Source organism: Diabrotica virgifera, chromosome 8 (assembly GCF_917563875.1).
Source record: "Diabrotica virgifera virgifera chromosome 8, PGI_DIABVI_V3a".
NCBI lineage: Eukaryota > Metazoa > Arthropoda > Insecta > Coleoptera > Chrysomelidae > Diabrotica > Diabrotica virgifera.
This window is the reverse complement of record NC_065450.1, coordinates 130,779,936-130,798,772: the sequence shown is the minus strand read 5'-3', so window position 1 is coordinate 130,798,772 and position 18,837 is coordinate 130,779,936. Positions and strand designations below refer to the sequence as shown.

Genomic DNA, 18,837 nt, shown 5'->3' with positions numbered 1-18,837 from the left:
AACCATCGAAACATATTTGTAAAATGAGTAGGTAATTGTTTTCGCCCATTTTACAACATTATAATGTGAAAACATTGAGTTATCTATGTCTGTCTGTCAGTTCGTAAATACAACTTCTCCGTTATTAAACAGATAGATCGACAAATGAGGTGTCGAATGAGAGCTTATAACCCAAAGTAGGAAGTACTGTTTTAAAGTTGCCGAAATAGTGCAAGCGACATATTATTCGACGCGTCTTAGGCAATACGAAAACAAATCTATACTTCCGGTTTTTACATCACTTCCGGTTAAAAAGTTGTAACCGAAAGTACCACATTGTAGTCGCAGAAATAGTAAATGTGATATACAATTCGACGCGTATTGAAAAATCGATTTCGTATATTTACTTCCGGTTTTGATGTCGTTCCGATTAAAAAATTATGGCCAGTGGTTTGGAAAAATTACTCAAAATTAGTGCAATCGTTTATCAATCGTAGCAAAGTTACAGGAAGAGTTCAAATATCGACTTTCGGTTTTACATACTCTCACGTTGGAGAATGGTTTACCTATCAAACTTACAAAACCCAATCGCTTGTTTCTAACTGAGCTCTTTCATGATCAAGCCATATAGAAGGGATTCCAAAAGATATCACCTATCTCACCTGCCTATATATTTGGTTTTCATTCAAATAGATAATGTTACACTCCCGGCCAAAAATATCCGGACACTTTAAAAATAGGTCATTTTTGATGTCTCGAATCTCCGAAAGCTGTTGTCCGATTTTAGTGATTTTTTTAATGTGTTATAGCCTTATTCTCTAAGAATATTGATGTAGTAACAGTGTTGCTGTAGAGATAAATGTCATTGTATACCGGGTGTAACAATACTACTGTGTTTTTTCCTCAAAGTTCGGAAAACCCTGTGGAATATTCTAGCATTTAAAAAATATTGAAATTAAAACTCTATTGTAGCCTTAGCCTTTCTTAACATTCTGCTTTGTGACTCATTCACTTATGTTGGATAATGAAAAAGTTAGGTACTTTGACAACTATCCATGTTCTTCATCAATACAGGGTGTTTCTAAATAAGCGCGACAAACTTTAAGGGGTAATTTTGCATGAAAAATAATGACCGTTTGATTTATGAACATATGTCTGCAAATGCTTCGTTTCCGAGATACGGGATGTTGAATTTTTTCTTACACATTGACGATTTATTTATTGCTCTAAAACTGGTTGAGATATGCAAATGAAATTTACTGGGTTTTAAGAAGTAGTTATTTCGCATTTTTTTTACGTACAATTATGTATTTTATATTCACCATTGGCGTGCATACGGGTCATATAATCCGGTCTTATACCATGTATGCACGCCAATGGTGAATATAAAATTTTTAGTTGTATGTCAAAAAATGTAAAATAACTACCTCTTAAAACCTACCAAATTTCATTTGCATACCTCAAGCGGTTTTAGAGCAACAAATCAATCGTCAATTTGTAAGAAAAAATTCAACATCCCGTATTTCGAGAACGAAGCATTTGCGGACATAATATGTTTATAAAGCAAACTGTCATTATTTTTTCATGTAGAATTAACCCTTAAAGTTTGTTGCACTTATTTAGAAACACCTGTATTGATGAAGAACATGGCTAATTGTTAAAGTATCTAACTTTTTTTTATCCAACATAAGTGAATGAGTCAAAAAACATAATGTTAAGAAATCCTAAGGCTAAAATTTAGTTTTAATTTCAATATTTTTTAAATGCTAGAATATTCCACAGGGTTTTCCGAACTTTGAGGAAAAAACACAGTATTATTGGTACACCCGGTATATAATGACATTAACATGTTCAGCAACAATATTACTACATCGAGATTCTTAAAGAATAAGGCTATAACATACTAAAAAAATCACTAAAATGGGACAGCAGGCTTAGGAGATTCGAGACATCAAAAATGACCGATTTTTAAGGTGTCCCGATTTTTTTGGCCAGGAGTGTATATTGATCCTCCCTTACGAATGGAAAATCATGAATATGTATTGCAGTATGGTGAGACTATTTCTAGTGTGGCTTAACTAGAACACTTTTCACTAGAATCCTTGTCTAATCCGTGTCTAAGGTGGTACAAAAAATTGTAGGTACAGATATTTCAACTGATGTTTTTAATATTTATTACTTATTTTCGACACAATAAAACCAGTTACATTTGTATAAATGTAAATTTTCACATTTTAAAACAAATTGTTTTAAGACATAAATTATAATGTACTGTCTACGTATACGTGAAACATCCTTCAAAAGCTGTTCATTCGATTGTATTGTTAAATGATACATATGGTTGATTTATTGCATAAATTAAAACCATTTTATGCAAACTTTTGTTTCTTCGTATACACATATATTTCTCAAAAATTTTATTTCATGTTATGGTACATTTTTTAAACAATTAGACAAACTTGTAGCTTGGACACAGGATACCTAAAGACAAATCAAGAAGTATTCACAAGAAGAACAAAGAAGGAATACCGGACTCTAACAAGAGAAGAAAAAAGGTTGAATATATATAAAAAAAAGTAATTTGAGGAAAAGCAGTTAGAAAGCATAGAAAGGCTGAGAAAACAAAACGAAACTCGAAAGTTCTAGAGAAATCTAAAGAAAATGAGCAGCAGAGAGTTTAAACCAAGATTAGGGAGCCATAAAATTCGATTCTCACTATATATTTCGTTTACTTTCCATATTCATGGCATACCGTTTACATAAAATATTACGCTGTGTCTAGGTACACGCTAACGTGTACGCAAATAAAAAAGTTAGGTACACGCGAAATGTCATCAAGTCAGTGACGTCACTATTTAGAGTGCACTGTTACTGGTTTTTTACATACACGCTAACTTGAGCCACGTGTATGCTGTGGGTGGCTGTGGTAAGTATATACCGCGAGTATCAGAGAGTCAGAGTGTTAGAATTTGTTTAATCGCGTTATGTTTGCACTTTAATATTGGTTAGTAAAGAGATTTCTTATTTTTTATTTGTTTAGTGTATATTTTTAAATTAATTATGGAGTGTGGAAAAGTATTTAGATAGTTCTTTTAATGAGTTTAACAACATTTTAAAACAGTATGAAAAAGATAAGAGACTACTAAATTAATATAATTATTAATTACTATTAAATTAAACCAAAGTGTTGTTGCTTAGTAAAAAATGTCTTCTAATAATTTATTTAATCTGAATAATTTTTGTATTTTGACAACGACATCCAATTTGGACGTCGAAACGTTAATCAAATAATTTTTTTAGTTAAATTGTGGCTTATTTGCCATTTATAATAGTTGATTATAATAATTAACTTACGTATAAAAAATATTTTAATATTTTTTGTACATGCCATGTCAACTAAATACATTATTTATTTTGCTAACCTGAATATATACTTTTATAATATAAACATGCATTGATTTATTACAATTAAGTTTGAAACATATGAATAGTTCTGCTTCCCTTCCCTTAATTAAATTAAATTAATATTTATTGACGGAAAACTCCATTTTACAATAAAATTAAAAGTCAAAATTAAACATTGAACACAAGTTAACTTACATTACTTACAATTAAACTAACGACATCAAAAAATTAAAATCAAATTAAAATAATTCACGTGAAATAGTCCTTTTAAAAGCATTTAGTGTGACTCCCATAAAGTCTACATATATTTGGAAACTCATTTACACTAGAAACAATTCTATTTAAAGGCATATTTTCTGCATGATGTGTATTGCACGATCTAGCGGATAGCAAGGGACACCTTCTCAAATTCCTAGCTGGAACATAAAAATCTATTCCACCCAGAATGCTAGGTGCAACAATAATATCATTTAACACCTTAATACGAAATTAAGGTCGAAGTATCGCCTGCGATCCTCTAGACTAGACGGTGCAAATGAAACATCTGCATTACCTGACTGGAATTCAATTGCATTGCTCTAGTACCTAATCTATACCGCAGATATCTAACGAATTTATTTTGAATCGATTCAATTCGATATTTGTGATTCTCATAACTTGGACTCCAAATCACTGAACAATACTCTAGTAATGAACGAACATAACTCAAAAACAATCTCACAATTACAAACAAATTATTAAAATCATATGACATTCTGATGACTAACCCTAATGTCCGATTAGCACGCGCAATAATGGCATCATAATGGTCCACGAAACTTAGCTTACTATCCAGTAAAGACCGCGTCCCACCATCAAATAATTTGATCAAACAGTTTGAGCAAACTCCGGAAGTACGTCAAAGTGACGTCACAATTGCAGTTTTTTTGAAATTCTAAAAATCTGTGCTCTCACTATCAGTCTAGTTTGATCAAATTTTTTGTATTGAGTTGCCTAACTTGTTTGTACTTTATTTAAAATTAAAATTTTTCATTATTATCCACAATGAACACTCAGGATGTGACGTCACTAACTGTCACTTTCAGTTTGCTCAAACCAGTTTGATCAAATTATTTGATGGTGGGACGCGGCCTTAACACACCTAAATCCTTAATTACCTGAACCCTAGATAAATCCACATCTCCTATCTTGTATTTAAAATAACAAATATTTTTTCTATCGAACAAACACTAAACATATCAAAGTAGCGTGTACCAAAATATACAGTCACTGTGCACGCTAAATAATGACGTCAGTGGCTTAATGAAGATAATTCGCGTGTACCTAACTTTTTTATTTGCGTACACGTTAGCGTGTACCTAGACACAGCGAAAATATTATTAAATACAGATCATATAGTATATACCCACTTTCCGTTCCGTTTACCTACCATTCCCGAAGCTTCGCGTTCAATATCGGCCACGTATTTTTCGGCGACACCGACGTCTCGGGTACGCTATGGATAATGTGAATATTGTTACCTCGCGATTCAGTCGAAGTTGTTGAAATGAATAATAGGAACGACAAAAAATTTATAGAACTTGTCTGGCATAATAATACCTTATATAATTTTGAGAATAAAAAATAGAGTGATAATTAGGGAGCGGATTTTATGCTAAATGCATATTGCATGCATATTTCGCATATTTGAGAACTTTACTAAATGTTGCATATTTTTAAAGAAACATGCATATTTTGTGCATATTTAAAAACATTTAAGTCCAAAAAAAAATTTTTAATTTTTAATTCGACACAAAATATTTCCCCGCACAGGCTGTCATATCTATTAATTCGAGAACTACCTGAAGAGAGACGGTTCATTCACTGCCTTTTCATTTTTTCTTAGAAAATACCCGATCTTTACACAAAGTACTTATAGTGCTTATAGTACGTCGTTATTGTAGGATGTTAAAATAATGAAGGATGGTTTACCGGGAAATCCGAATTTTATTTACTTTTATTATATTTAGTACAATTTGTATCACAATTTAGTAGGTACCTAGAATTCTGGTGATTCTTTTAAATCCCCTATTGTTAAGAGAATTTACACTTTTAACCATAGTTTTACGATTTTCTAAAGGAAATTGAAATATTCATGCTTTAGATCAGATCCCGTCTTTAAACGGCTTTAAAACTTTGGAGGACATATGCGAAATTTTTAATGGAAATTTTGAAATTGATTTTGGTGCAGAATTTTCGGCTTTAACAAGTTATTTTAAATACGCCCCAATTACTTCTGTTGATGTTGAAAGGAGTTTTTCAAGTTATAAAAATATTTTATCTGATCAAAGAAAATGTTTCCTCGAAAAAATTTGGAAAAACACATTGTAGTGAATTATAATCGAAGATATATATATAGTGATATTGTTGTTTTATTTTAAATAGGTAACTATTGGTATCAGTTTTTGTAAAAAATGTGAATAAATTGCATATATAAAAAATAATAATTTTATTTGAAAGATAATAAATAAGATTGCCCCCCCCCCGCCCCCTATAAAAGAACCCCCTAGAACAGAATAGAACAGAAAATTTGTGGTTTCTCGAAATGCGCATTTTTTGAATTTTCGTGCATATCTTGCGCATATTTCGTAATTTTTTACTGCATATGTATGCGCATATTTCATCAAAATTGATCGCATATAAATCCGCTCTCTAGTGATAATACATTTAAAGACAACACTAATTTGGCCGGCTGTTGCCAAGGAAATAAAATATTTTCTTCATCCAATATCTTCTTCTTCCTCTTTATAAGAAATTCTGTTTGTTCATTGGCGGATTGGTAACTCTATGCAAGATTGTCACTTTATCTTTTGATTGATCGGCCAATACTTCTTCTACCTATTGTTGATTTACTTCTTGCTATTTTGACCATACATGTCTCCCCATTCTGCTATGTGGTTATTCCAGTCTTTATTTTCTATTTACTGTCCATTCGTTTATACATTGTACGTTACATTTTCTTCTAATATCTTTACTCCTCTTTCGATCTCTCAGCATATTTCCTGTAAGTATTCTCAGTACTCTCATCTCTAGTAGTCTCGTTTCCAGTAGTCTTTTTATTGTGGCTGTATCGGGTCTTGTTTCTGGTGCATATGTCATTATTTACTTAATAAATTCTTGACTTCATATCAGTGTTAATGTGTTGGTTTAGCCAAACAGTGTTATTAAGGAATTCTGCAAATCTATTTTCTTTTTGTACTTGATTTCTCACTTCTTTTCCCAGGTCTCCGTACCTTAACAATGTAATTCCAATGTATTTTATTTCCATTACTTTTTCAATACTGATGCCATCAATTTCTATTTTAGATCTGATTGGTTCTTTACTGATTCCTGTAGCTTTATTTTTCATCATTGTTTTCATCCAATGTTATATAAAAATGTTGTTGCCCAAGCCATCCAAAAGCTTAACAATAATAAATCACCAGGAGTTGATCAAATTTGCAATGAACTCTACAGGAATGGTGGCGATGTCCTGCTACAGACACTGCATAAACTTTTACTTCTTGTAGGATAAAATGAAACCATATCCTTTGAATGGTCACAAGGCGTGATTTGCCCGTTAAATGAAAAATGTGACCAGCTTCAGTGTGACAAGTACAGAGGTATAACTCTGTTAACAAGTGCTTACAAAATACTAACAAATATTCTCTACAAAAGGCTACAGGTTTACACAGCGGGCATAATTTGAACATACCAAGCCACATTCACCCCATAAAAATCAGTAATTGACCAGATTCATTCAATAAGACAGATCCTCAAGAAAATATTAGAATTTAGCTTTGAGACCCATCACCTATTCGTCGACTTCAAGGCCGCATACGACAGTATTAAGAAAACAGTACTATACCAATCAATGCGTGAGTTTGGTATACCAGAATACTTATCCGATTAACCAGAATGACAATATCTAACTTAAAAGACCGTTTTAGGGTACAGGGAGAGAATTCTAGAACTTTTGAGATAAAGTATGAACTCTGACGAGGAGATGCCCTGGATTGCCTCTTCTTTGGCGAAACGAACAGAATGGCGGCGAATATTGGAGACAACCAGGGTCCACAAAAGACTATCGAGCCAAATATTATGATGGTGATAATTTGGACACTAGGTTTATGTATTTACACAGATATTTTATTGCTTATTCTTCTCGCATGCAGGATTTGTCCTACTTCCGAAATTTGATTAATTAAAGCTGTAAGATTAGGTATTGCTATTGCCACCAATATGAGTCATACATCTTTGTATGTCTTGAAGGACCTATTACTTTCCGACTACTGGGCACGAAATACACCACTAATGTTTTTAGCTATATTTATTTAGGGCATGAAATATAAGTAGGAAAATAAATTTAGAATGGGAAAAAACAATCAAACTTGTGAGATCCAGCGTTGCATAGGCTTGGGATGGGCAGCATTTGGCAAAATGCGACATATTCTAAAAGGAACCCTGCCGATTTGCTTGAAAAATTTACAACCAATGCATACTGCCGGTAATAGCATAAATATCTTTTCGAAACCAAAACTTTGACTAAAAATTCTGGAAAATAAATTGAGAATAACCCAAATAAAAATGGAAAGAGCAACGTTGGGAATAACAAAAAGAGATATGGTACCAAACAGGAGAGTGAGAGAGAGGATCAAAGAAACAGATGTCATAGAAAAAATTGCACAAGCTAAATGGAGATGGGCTGGATATGTAGCACGTTTAAATGATAATAGGTGAACCAAAAGACTCATAGAATGGAGACATAGAGAAGATAAAAGGCACCGATGTAGACCACCAAAAGGATGGACGGATGACTTGAGAAAAACAGGGAAATTTAATACAGAAGGCACAAGATAGAGAACACTGAAAGAATATGGAGGAGACCTATATCCAACAGTTGAGGCAAGAGCTTGAGGAATGATGATGAAGATGACTGTGCACTAAACAAAATAAAGAAAAAGTACTATTTCTCTCACCATACTTGCTTCTAAACAAGCATATAAAATGTAGAAGCTTTGTTGAAGCTTGAAGGATATAAAATATAGAATAGAAAAAGACAAGAATATTGTAAGAATAAGAAAATCTGTTTAAACAATAGACTCGTTTCTTAACCTTAACGGGATGGGCACGTAGTTTCTGCTCCAATGCTATTCAAATGGGATTCATTTTTTTTCGAATAGCGAGAAAACTAATGAGTATTTTTGAAAAATTTAAACGCAGAATGAAAGATTACGTTATTAGTGAGGGTCGAAAGTTCCTAAGAACTTCTATAATGTTTATTTTAATAAGTTACAGGGATGAAAAACTAAGAGAAAATTTAGTGTGATTTTTAATTTCAAATATCTCATTCAAAATAAACTTTTAATTTATTCCAAGGGACTTTCGGCCCTCGGTAATAATTTAGTCTTTCATTCTGCGTTTAAATTTTTCAAAAACATATATTGGTTTTTTCAGGATTCGAAAAAAATTAACACAATGTCGGTGGTAATATTTTCCAAATCTATCTTTGTCATACAACGCACTCAGTCGAATAGTAGTTTGTCAGCATATTGTCAGTCAGACAGTGACAATCAGTGACAATTTTAAATATTTGACATGGCTTCGGGAATATTTTGAGTTGTTGATTAAATAATATTGATAGTGTATTTGATAAATAATTGATTTAAGACGTGAACTTAAAAAGTGATTTATTGTTTATTATTTATGAAAGATCCAAAGCAGAGAATACATCAGGATATATTCAGTGATCCAAGTATTTTGTTGTTAAAGATGTTCAAAATTGTAAGGGTCTCATAGTAACAATATATTATTAAAAGATCACTTTCACTTTTCCTATTTTCTCGATTGATTATTAGTTTTTGTTATACAGTAGATAAATTATTACAATCACTGAATACATAGTTAGTGAAAAAATTATCATATTAATTAACTGAAATAATAATTAAGGCAATTAATTTTACAAGTAACAGTTATACAAGAACATTCAAAAGCCATCTTTAAAGTTAATGATGACATTATCAAGTAACGTTTACATGTCCATACCAGTGAGAATTTTACTACACGTAATTTGCCGTGTAAAGACAGAAAAAGTAGGGATAGCCGTAAAATATTTGCGAATTATGTACCGATGCCCTTAATGAAAGTTTCGTTTAAATTTGTACAATAAAAACTAAGTTTTTTAAATTTGTTTCCATTGAACAATTGTGTAGAAACTTCAGAATTCAATGCTAACAATATAGAAACTTAATGATAGGTATGAGTAAATTATAGACTAGTAAGGATCTGTTTTTAGGTGGATGTGAGAGGTGGCATTCAGATTTTTGCGGATAAAGTTAGGTGATAACTTCGTTAATAATAATTGATTTATGCTCCTTCTCAAATATGCCCGGAACATTAATAAAAAAAATAAAATATTTAAAAATTTCAAAAAATTTCGATTTTTTTCTAGTTTTTGCATATAACTTTAAAACGATTCATTTTGGAACAAAGTCGTATAGAAATAAAACAAAGATAATTAAATTTTCTAGCAGATGCGATTAGTTAAAAATGTCTTAATTTATCACCCTTGCTGCAAAATAGCAATGAATATAAAATAAGGGAGCAAAACAAGCCTGTCCTTATTAAATGATTTTCCATCACTTAGGTTACACTTGGAACGTTCCTAATTCGCTTAGAAAATTTTTGTAATGTGCTAAAACCGTGCACTAAATTTCATTAAAATTGGCTTACTAGATTTTGAATAATAATTTTGCAATCTAAACTTTTTTTAAAAAATTAAAATTTTTTAAAATCTTACAAAACAAAAACTAGAACATACAAAGATTTGTCAATTTTTTACATATAAAGAAGCACTCCACCTATCTAATGCACTTTACCGAATTGATATCGGATTATTTAAGCAGCCTCAGCAAAGTTTTAAAGTTATAAACAATTTTTTGGATTATAAACAAATTAGTCCTGTAGCCAGGAGGGGGTGCTACGGGCTCCTTTATTTAGATGGACTTACCCAAGATTTTTATGTATTTTTTGACCCGTAGAACACGATTTTTTTGGGTAACAGTTGATCCGGATGTCGATAAGATTGTTATAAACAAAGAACTTGAGGAATTACATAACATCGATTTTTCGCAAAATATTTCTTGGGTAATTCTAAGCAAAAAATGTTCTTACAAGTTTTTTCGTAGGATGCATAGTTTTCGAGATAAACGCAGTGAAACTTTCAAAAATTGGAAAAATTGCAATTTTTGAACGCGAATAAGTTTTGATTAAAAAATAAAATAGCAATTCTGCTCACAGCATTTAAAAGGTTAAGTCAAATTATACTGGTTTTAATTATTTGCATTGCTAAAAATTAATTTTTTTATTATTAAACAAAGCTATTTTTTTTTATAAGCCAAAAAATTGTTTATAAGTTTAAAACATTGCTGGGGCCCCTTAAATAATCCGATTTTAGTTCTGTAAAGTGTATTAGATAGGTAGAGCATCTCTTTTTTTGTTCAGAAAGATTTTTAAAAATTTGAACTTTTTTAAAAACATTAGATTGCAAATTTATTATGCAAAATATATTAGGTCGATTTTAATGAAATTTGGTACACGGTTTAAGTATGTTACAAAGAATTTTCTAAGCGAATTACTAAGGTCCTAAGTGCCACCAAAGTGGTTAAAAACATTGAATAACAACAGGCGTATTTTTCCCCCTTATTTTGTATTTATTGCTATATTGCAGAAAAGGTAATACGTTAAGACATTTTTGACCAGTGGTATATCATACAAAATTCAATTATCTTTATTTTATTTCTGTACGACTTTGTTCCATATTTTAATTTTTTATTAATGTTCCGGGCATATTTGAGAAGGAGCATAAGTCAATTATTATTACTGGAGGTGTCACCTAACTTTATCTGCAAAAATCCGAATTCCACCTTTCACATCCAAAAATAGACGTTTTTTCACAGATCCTTACTGGTCTATTAATGTATCTTCTGTAGTTTACTCAGAACTCAGAAAACTTTCAATTTAATAATTATTTTTCTCAAATTCTCACAACTTTTAACGGTTGTAGTTGTGTTGGTCTCATAAAACTAAAGAATCTCTTGTTTTATTCTTATTTTTTGCTTTTGGTCAAAAATTTTATCATAAGTAGGTACTAATCAGAAACAAACTTAATTTAATGGAAATTCGTATACAAACCTCCCTTTCCGATCCATCTTCAATAGACCTCGATATAGTTTCATGTCCAGTAAATACGTCTGTCCAGTAAATATGATGTCCATCGTATGCTATTCCCACTACTTGATTTAAATCTTTAGCCACTGTAAAATAATCTAAAGAATCTAAGGTTAAAGCTCGAATTTCCTGCTTGGAACTAAAGATCATTATTCCGCTTCCGCCAGTTGCTTTACATGTTTTTTTATCGGCTTGGAGTGTGTACTTATCATCACAGTAGCATTCGTATGATCCAGGAAGATTTCTACATTTTTGGTCACAAATTCCTAAAAAATTACCAAAATAAGTATAAAATTTAAGTGGTTTCTCCTGTTAACCAAATATTAGCTGCTTCTTGTGCTGTACATCGAAGTAAAAAAAAAATAAACTAAACTAAAATATCGAAGAGGGCAGGGGCGTCATTTGATAGGGTCAGGGGGGGCATTTGCCCCCCCCCCTGACCCTGAAAATGACTGAAATTTACAAAAAATAGATCAATTTTGTATTATGTTTGCATATATATAATATAATAAGACAGGAGATCCTTCAGGTAATTTTAAGACAACTTAACCCAATTCACCTAGTCCGAAAATGCTTCTTAAGGGAGCTAGAGCTCTTTGAAGATGGCGTCATGAAATTAGTTTTTCTTAAATACCTACAGAACGCTTCTATTTAGAAAAACGAAAATTGGTATCCATATTTACTTTTTAGAGATGAATCGATTCCATCCATTGCAAATTTCTAGTACCGGTCATAGGCGTGCGTTTTGGGTAGAGCAACGGGTATTTTATCGCATAACTTTTTTGTCCTTAACTTTTATGCATTTTTGACACCGGATTATTGAATTGTGAGGTATTCTAGTACTAAAAGGTACTCTTAATTTAAGTCGGTAGGACACACCGTTTTCTAGAAAAATCGATTTGAAAGTTTTTCGTTTTTAGAATTTGAAAAAAAATTTAAAGAACTTTTCAACAAAAAACGAAGTATTTTACCAACATAAAGTAAGAGTAACTTTTAGTACTCGAATACCTCATAATTTAATAATCTGGTGTCAAAAATGCTCAAAAATTCAAGACAAAAAAGTTATGCTATAAACTAACTGTTGACCTACCCAAAACGGACGCCTATGACCAGTACTAGAAATTCGCAATTAATGAAATCGATTTATCTCTGGAATATAAATAAATGTACCAGTTTTCATCTTTCTAAACAGTTTTTTTTTTAATTTTTTTTTTAATTCAAAAAGCGAAAAGTTTTCCAATCGATTTTTCTAGAAAACGGTGTGTCCTACCGATTTAAAACAAGAGTACCTTTTAGTACTAAAATACTTCCCAATTTAATAATCCAGTATCAGAAATGCATAAAAGTTAAAGATAAAAAAGTTATGCGATAAAATATCCGTTGCCCTACCCAAAAAGGACGCCTATGATCGGTACTAGAAATTTGCAATGGATGGATTAGATTTATATCTTGAAGATTAATACGCGTACCAATTTTTGTTTTTCTAAATAGAAGCGTTCTGGAGGTATTTAAGAAAAATTAATTACAAGACGCAATCTTCAAAGAGCTCTAGCTCCCTTAGGAAGCATTTTCGGACTAAGTGAATTGGGTTAAATTATCTTAAAATTATCAGAAGAATCTCCTGTCTTCGTTTGTCGGTAGAGTTTCTGGACACCCTGTATAATGCTTGCCCCCCCTACCAAAATTTCAAATGACGCTCCTGAAAGAGGGCCACAAAAAAACAAGTGGTGGATGATAAAAGATGAAAGCAGAAGATCTGTACAAGGCCAGAATAGTAGAAAATATGTTTTGGAACATAAAACGAAATCGTAATATAATTTGGAGAAAGATAACATTAGTAACAAGATAACAAAGGTAACATTAGAGATACTGCTATTGAAATACTTCGAAAAACTTCAGGAGAAAAGTTTCAAAATTAATAGACCTAAGTGTGATCAAATACAGTTTAAAAAAAATAAAAGAGAAAAGAGAAGACAAAAACTATGTAAGCAGTGGCAAGAAAATAGGTCTGATGCATATCCTCCAAACTATACGAAACCAAGTGAAAGTAGAAGTCGAAAAAACCAAGTGAAAGTAGAAGCGTAGAGGTAGCAAAAACTAAAGCAGAAGCGTATACAAATCTATACGAGCAATTTGATACCAGGGAAGAAGAAACAAAGACATAAAATAGGCAAACAGAGCAAACAAAACATAAGATTTTAATCAGATTAGCATCTAAATGCATCTAAAATGGTATTTTAATGCATCTAAAATGAGAATAATAAAATAATATTTTACAAAAAGGATGTCAAAAGGAGATGGAAAAAGTACTTTAAGGGTTTATTAAATGAAGAATTTGACAGAAAACAAGTTAAGTTAACGGATACGGTAACAGCAATTGTCACCAAAATAACAAAGGTGAAAGTGGTTCATGCACTTAACAAAAATAGGGAAAAGAAAAGCAGTTGGAACACATGATATTCCTGGAGAAGTTTGAAAGACAGGAATAAGATGACTAACAGGTTTAGAAGGGTGAAGTCGAGTTCGCTCCGCTTCGTTCAGGTATATTTTAGAAGGGTACGAATTGGCTCCCGCATGAATGCGGGTAGGCTCTCATATAATCGCGGAAACATTAGACATTGTTGCCAAATCGTGTAATATTTATACTGCTTAGGAAATTTACATAGTGATATAGACTTTTTATAGGAAAATTATACTTTTAGACAAATACTTTTAGAGTTTGTTTTAGTTCAACATTGGCATATGTGGCAATTTTAACACAAATTATCGGTGTCGGCCGGTATGCGCTCGACCGTTTTGCGCTCTTACCTGAAATCGGCCGGTTTGCGCTCTACACTCTAATACCCGAAAGTTAAGTTAGGACCGAAGGGTTAGGTCTTCCTCCTTTCCCATAGATATTTCTAGAAATGTACCTGTTTCTAACAAAAAGAGAAAATTTGAAAGAAGTGACAACGCTGGGTGATATTTTCGACATGTTTAGGTAAAATAAATTTTGTCTATGGGAGCCAATTCGGACTCTACCTTTTTAGTTCAGGTAAAATTCTTACCATTGGGAGCGAACTCGACCCCGTCCGTTTAGAATTATGAAAATTAGCCAAATGCCGGACGAATGGAGAAGCAGTATATTAATACCTGTTTACAAAAACAAGAGAGATATTCAACAATGTACAAACTACAGGGCCATAAAACTGCTTAGTCACATCATGAAAATATTATGGGAGAGTGTAATTGCTAGATGGATACATGAAGAAACCGAAATATTTGTTAATAAGTTTAACTTTATGGAAGACATATCAACAACAGATGCAATTTTCATTTTAAAGCAGTTGATGGAAGAGTACAGGAATAAAGGAACAAACGTTCATATGGTATTTATTGATCTTGAGAAAGCACATGATTCTGTGGTGGGAACTTAATAAGAAAGGAGCCTTCGATCAATATAATTATAATATTATATTAGATAATAATATTATATAATAATAAATATCATTGTGATTGTGCATAAAGATTGTGAGAGACAACAAATTGTAACAAATTAAAAGTGTGTTGATCAGGATAGAGATCTATAAAATCAGTTGAGAGAGACCTATGTCCAAGAATGCACAATAGAAGGTTAAGAGGAAGAAGAGAGAGTAACAACTATAAACATAGTGTTAAAACAGCTGGAGGGAGGGACTAATACATTTTATGTGAAAGTAAGATTGCACCAGGGCTCGGTGCTTAGTCCTTATTTTTATTCTCATTAGATTTGGATCAGATAAAAACGAAACTCCAGGGTAACATTTCCTGGTGCTTAGTGTATGCAGATAATATAGTATTAATAGTCCAGGGTAATAAGGATTTTCTCAGGATACTCAAAGATCCAGGTAACTGACTACTTTTTTAGTTATTGTAGACCTATAGGAAGAAAACCTACCTGTTTCCTGACTAAAGTTCGCGTCCGATTTTTAATTATTTATTGCAAAAATCGCAATTTTTTCGATTTTTTGCACCCTATTCAAAAGCTAAACAATTGACATAAAACTACAAAATTTAATTTTTAGAACATTAAAAAACCTTCAAAATGCCGATTTTTGAAAGTTAAAAAGTTAATTTGTTGCTTCACAAATTGCAAAATAAATGAAAATCGATATTTGTTAATAACTTTTACTAAATTTAACTTAGAATTTAGGGTTTCACCCAAAGTTGGTTATTTTGGTACTTAACAAACCCTCAAAATTTGAGACCGATCGCGATCCATTAATTAGTTTAAAAGTTATTCTATTTGTGTGTCCCAGAGACATTTATTTTGCCATAACATAAGACAGAAAATAATAAACATTGGGCAATTCTGAGTATACCAAACGAAAGTAGAAAACTGATAGTATCAAAGTGTATTAAAAAAAGATGAAAAAATTAATCAATATAATCAAAAATCCTAATGCCAAATTTTTGAAATTTTCTAGTTTATAAACATTTAGAATAACTTGACAAATATTGTGCGTAGGAACAATCTTTTTATATATTCGGAAAGCTAGTATTTTAACACGAATTTTCATATAAAAAAATTTAGCCTGGGTTCATTAGGGACAAAGCGAGGGACAAAGTTAGCCATTTGTTTTTTTTTTAATTCACAGCTAATTTGTTTATAATAATTAGGGAATTTCATTGATGTCATTTTAAATAATGGGATTTGTATTTTTTGTTAAAAAATTTGCATATACATTGTATTTTCACAGCACCCTCTACGATTTTTCAAATTTGTAGTTCAAACGGTTACTAGGGGGAACCTACGAATCCACCGAGTTAAAACACCGAAAAAGCAATTTCCAACTAATACGATTTTCTGTATCTCCGGATCAACTCAATGGATTTTCATCTTTCTTTTTTTAATTTGTAAACAATTTCTACGTACATTACAAATATGCAATTTGTTTATAAATTTATTAATTAATAATCAGTCTAATTTGTTTAAACAATTCTTGAAAAAATATTTTTTTATAAAAATCTATTTTTTTATTCATAGTATCATTAATGATCCTACAAAACGTTAAAGTTCACCTTAATAAATAAATTATTTTTATTAGATAATTATTTATTGAAGATAGTTTATTTATTTTAAAGTACAACTTAACTTTTTCTATGATTAATAATGATAGTCTGATTAAAAACATGGATTTTGGGGAAAAATTAATTATTCAAAAATGGTTTAAACAAATTAGATTGTTTATTAATTAATAAATGTCAGACTGCAAATAGACAAATTACATATTTGTAATGTACAGAAAAATTACATACACATTAAAAAAAGAAAGATCAAAATATATTCAGTAGATCCCGAGATATAGAAAATGATAGTAGTTTTAAGTTGCCTTTTTTAGTTTTTGAAGTCGTGCATTTGTCGGCTCTTAGCTCCCCCTTCACTTACCATGACTAGTCACCAACTGAACAACATTTTTAAAAATTCGTGTAGAATACCAACTTTTCGAATATGTAAAATGATTTTTTCTACGGACAATATTTTTAAAATTGTTCTAAATATTTATAAACTACAAAATTTAAAAAATTTGGCATTAATATTTTTGACTATATTAGCTAATTTTTTATCTTTTTTTAGTACATTTTGATAGTATCACTTTTCTTCTTTCATTCGACATACGCAGAATTGCCTTATCTTCATTATTTTATGTCTTATGTTATTGCAAAGTAAAAGTCTCTGGGAAAAACAAATAGAATAACTTTTAAATTAATTAATGGATCGGTCTCAAATTTTAAAGGTTTGTTAAGTACCCCAATACACAACTTTGGGTGAAATCCTAAAGTTCTAAAGTAGTTTTAGTAAAAGTTATTATCAAATAACGATTTTCACTTATTTTGCAGTTTGCGTAGCAACAAATTAACTTTTTAAATTTCAAAAATCGGCATTTTGAAGGTTTTTCAATGTTTGTTGTTGTTTATTTGGGTTTATATGACTGCGGACGTTTTTCAATGTTCTAAAAAATTGAATTTTGTAGTTTTATGTCAACTGTTTAGCTTTTGAATAGGGTGCAAAAAATCGAAAAAATCGCCATTTTTGCACTAAATTATTAATTATTAAAAAACGGACGCGAACTTTAGGCAGGAAACAGGTAGGTTTTGTTTCTATAGGTCTACAATAACTAAAAAAGTAGTCAGCTACCTGGATCTTTGAGTGTCCCGAACATGGTCTATTTCCAGCTTATTACCCTGGTATATAATGGGAAATAGTGAAAATGATTACATTATTACCGAGGGCCGAAAGTCCCTGAAAACTTCTATAATGTTTATTTTAATAAGTTACAGGGGTGAAAATAAAAGATAAAATTTAGTGTGATTTTTAATTGCAATTATTTCATTCAGAAGAAACTTTTTATTTATTCTAAGGGACTCTTGGCCCTCGGTAATAAAGCAGTATTTCATTCTGAGTTTACATTTTTCAAAAATACATATTAGTTTTCTCAGGATTCGAAAAAAATTAATACATTTTAAAACGCATTGAAAATTTTGATATGCGTCAAAATTTTGCATTTTGCTCCGTTCCCCTTAAAGGAAAAATAGAGAGGTAGAATTATTGGAAGAAAACATGTTTCTTGGTTAAAAAATATTCGTGAATGGACTGAGATATCAAATGCACGTTATTCCATGTTGCACAAGATCGAGAAGCCTTCGCAATAGTGATCGTCAAGATCGGATAATTCTGATATGCCACGTGGACAAGAAATACCTTTAGTACATAATCAATTATTAAAAAATACTTACCATAAGTTGTACATTCATTAATATCCAAACAATTCGAATCATCAAGCGTATGGTAACCATTCGGACACAGACATTTTGGACCCGTTGGAAGTGATATACATGTATGAGAACATTTGTTATTGTTACATGATATTGCAGACGAATTGCACTGTTTTCCTTCATCAGAATAATCGGGACAATCTAACTTATTATCACAGACCGAGTGAAGATCTATGCAAGTTTTATTGTTACTACACAAGAATTTTCTTTTATCCAAAGTGCATTGATCAAGTGGTACGTGGTTTGCTGAAAATTAATGAGAAGAATGACGATCATAAGTTTTACTTATTTAATAATCAATTGATTTGTATAAAATGTTTTCTTTAATTGCAGTTATACAGTTGATCCCAAACTCTTTTTTCAGTGCTTCATAGTTTGTCGAATTCGCTCTAACGCATTAAAGTTGGCAGT

At 31.2% G+C, this 18,837-nt stretch overlaps 1 protein-coding gene across 1 annotated transcript in view; it reads right to left on the bottom strand.

Annotated features, from left to right (window-relative positions):
• LOC126890417 (putative vitellogenin receptor) overlaps nt 1-18,837 on the bottom strand; it is a 243,602-nt gene that overhangs the window by 150,768 nt on the left and 73,997 nt on the right. The window contains exons 5-6 of the mRNA XM_050659325.1: nt 18,388-18,672; nt 11,596-11,897 (exon numbers count right to left, since the gene is read on the bottom strand). Of these exons, the coding sequence (XP_050515282.1) occupies nt 11,596-11,897; nt 18,388-18,672 (587 nt within the window). The remainder of the gene's footprint in view (nt 1-11,595; nt 11,898-18,387; nt 18,673-18,837) is intronic.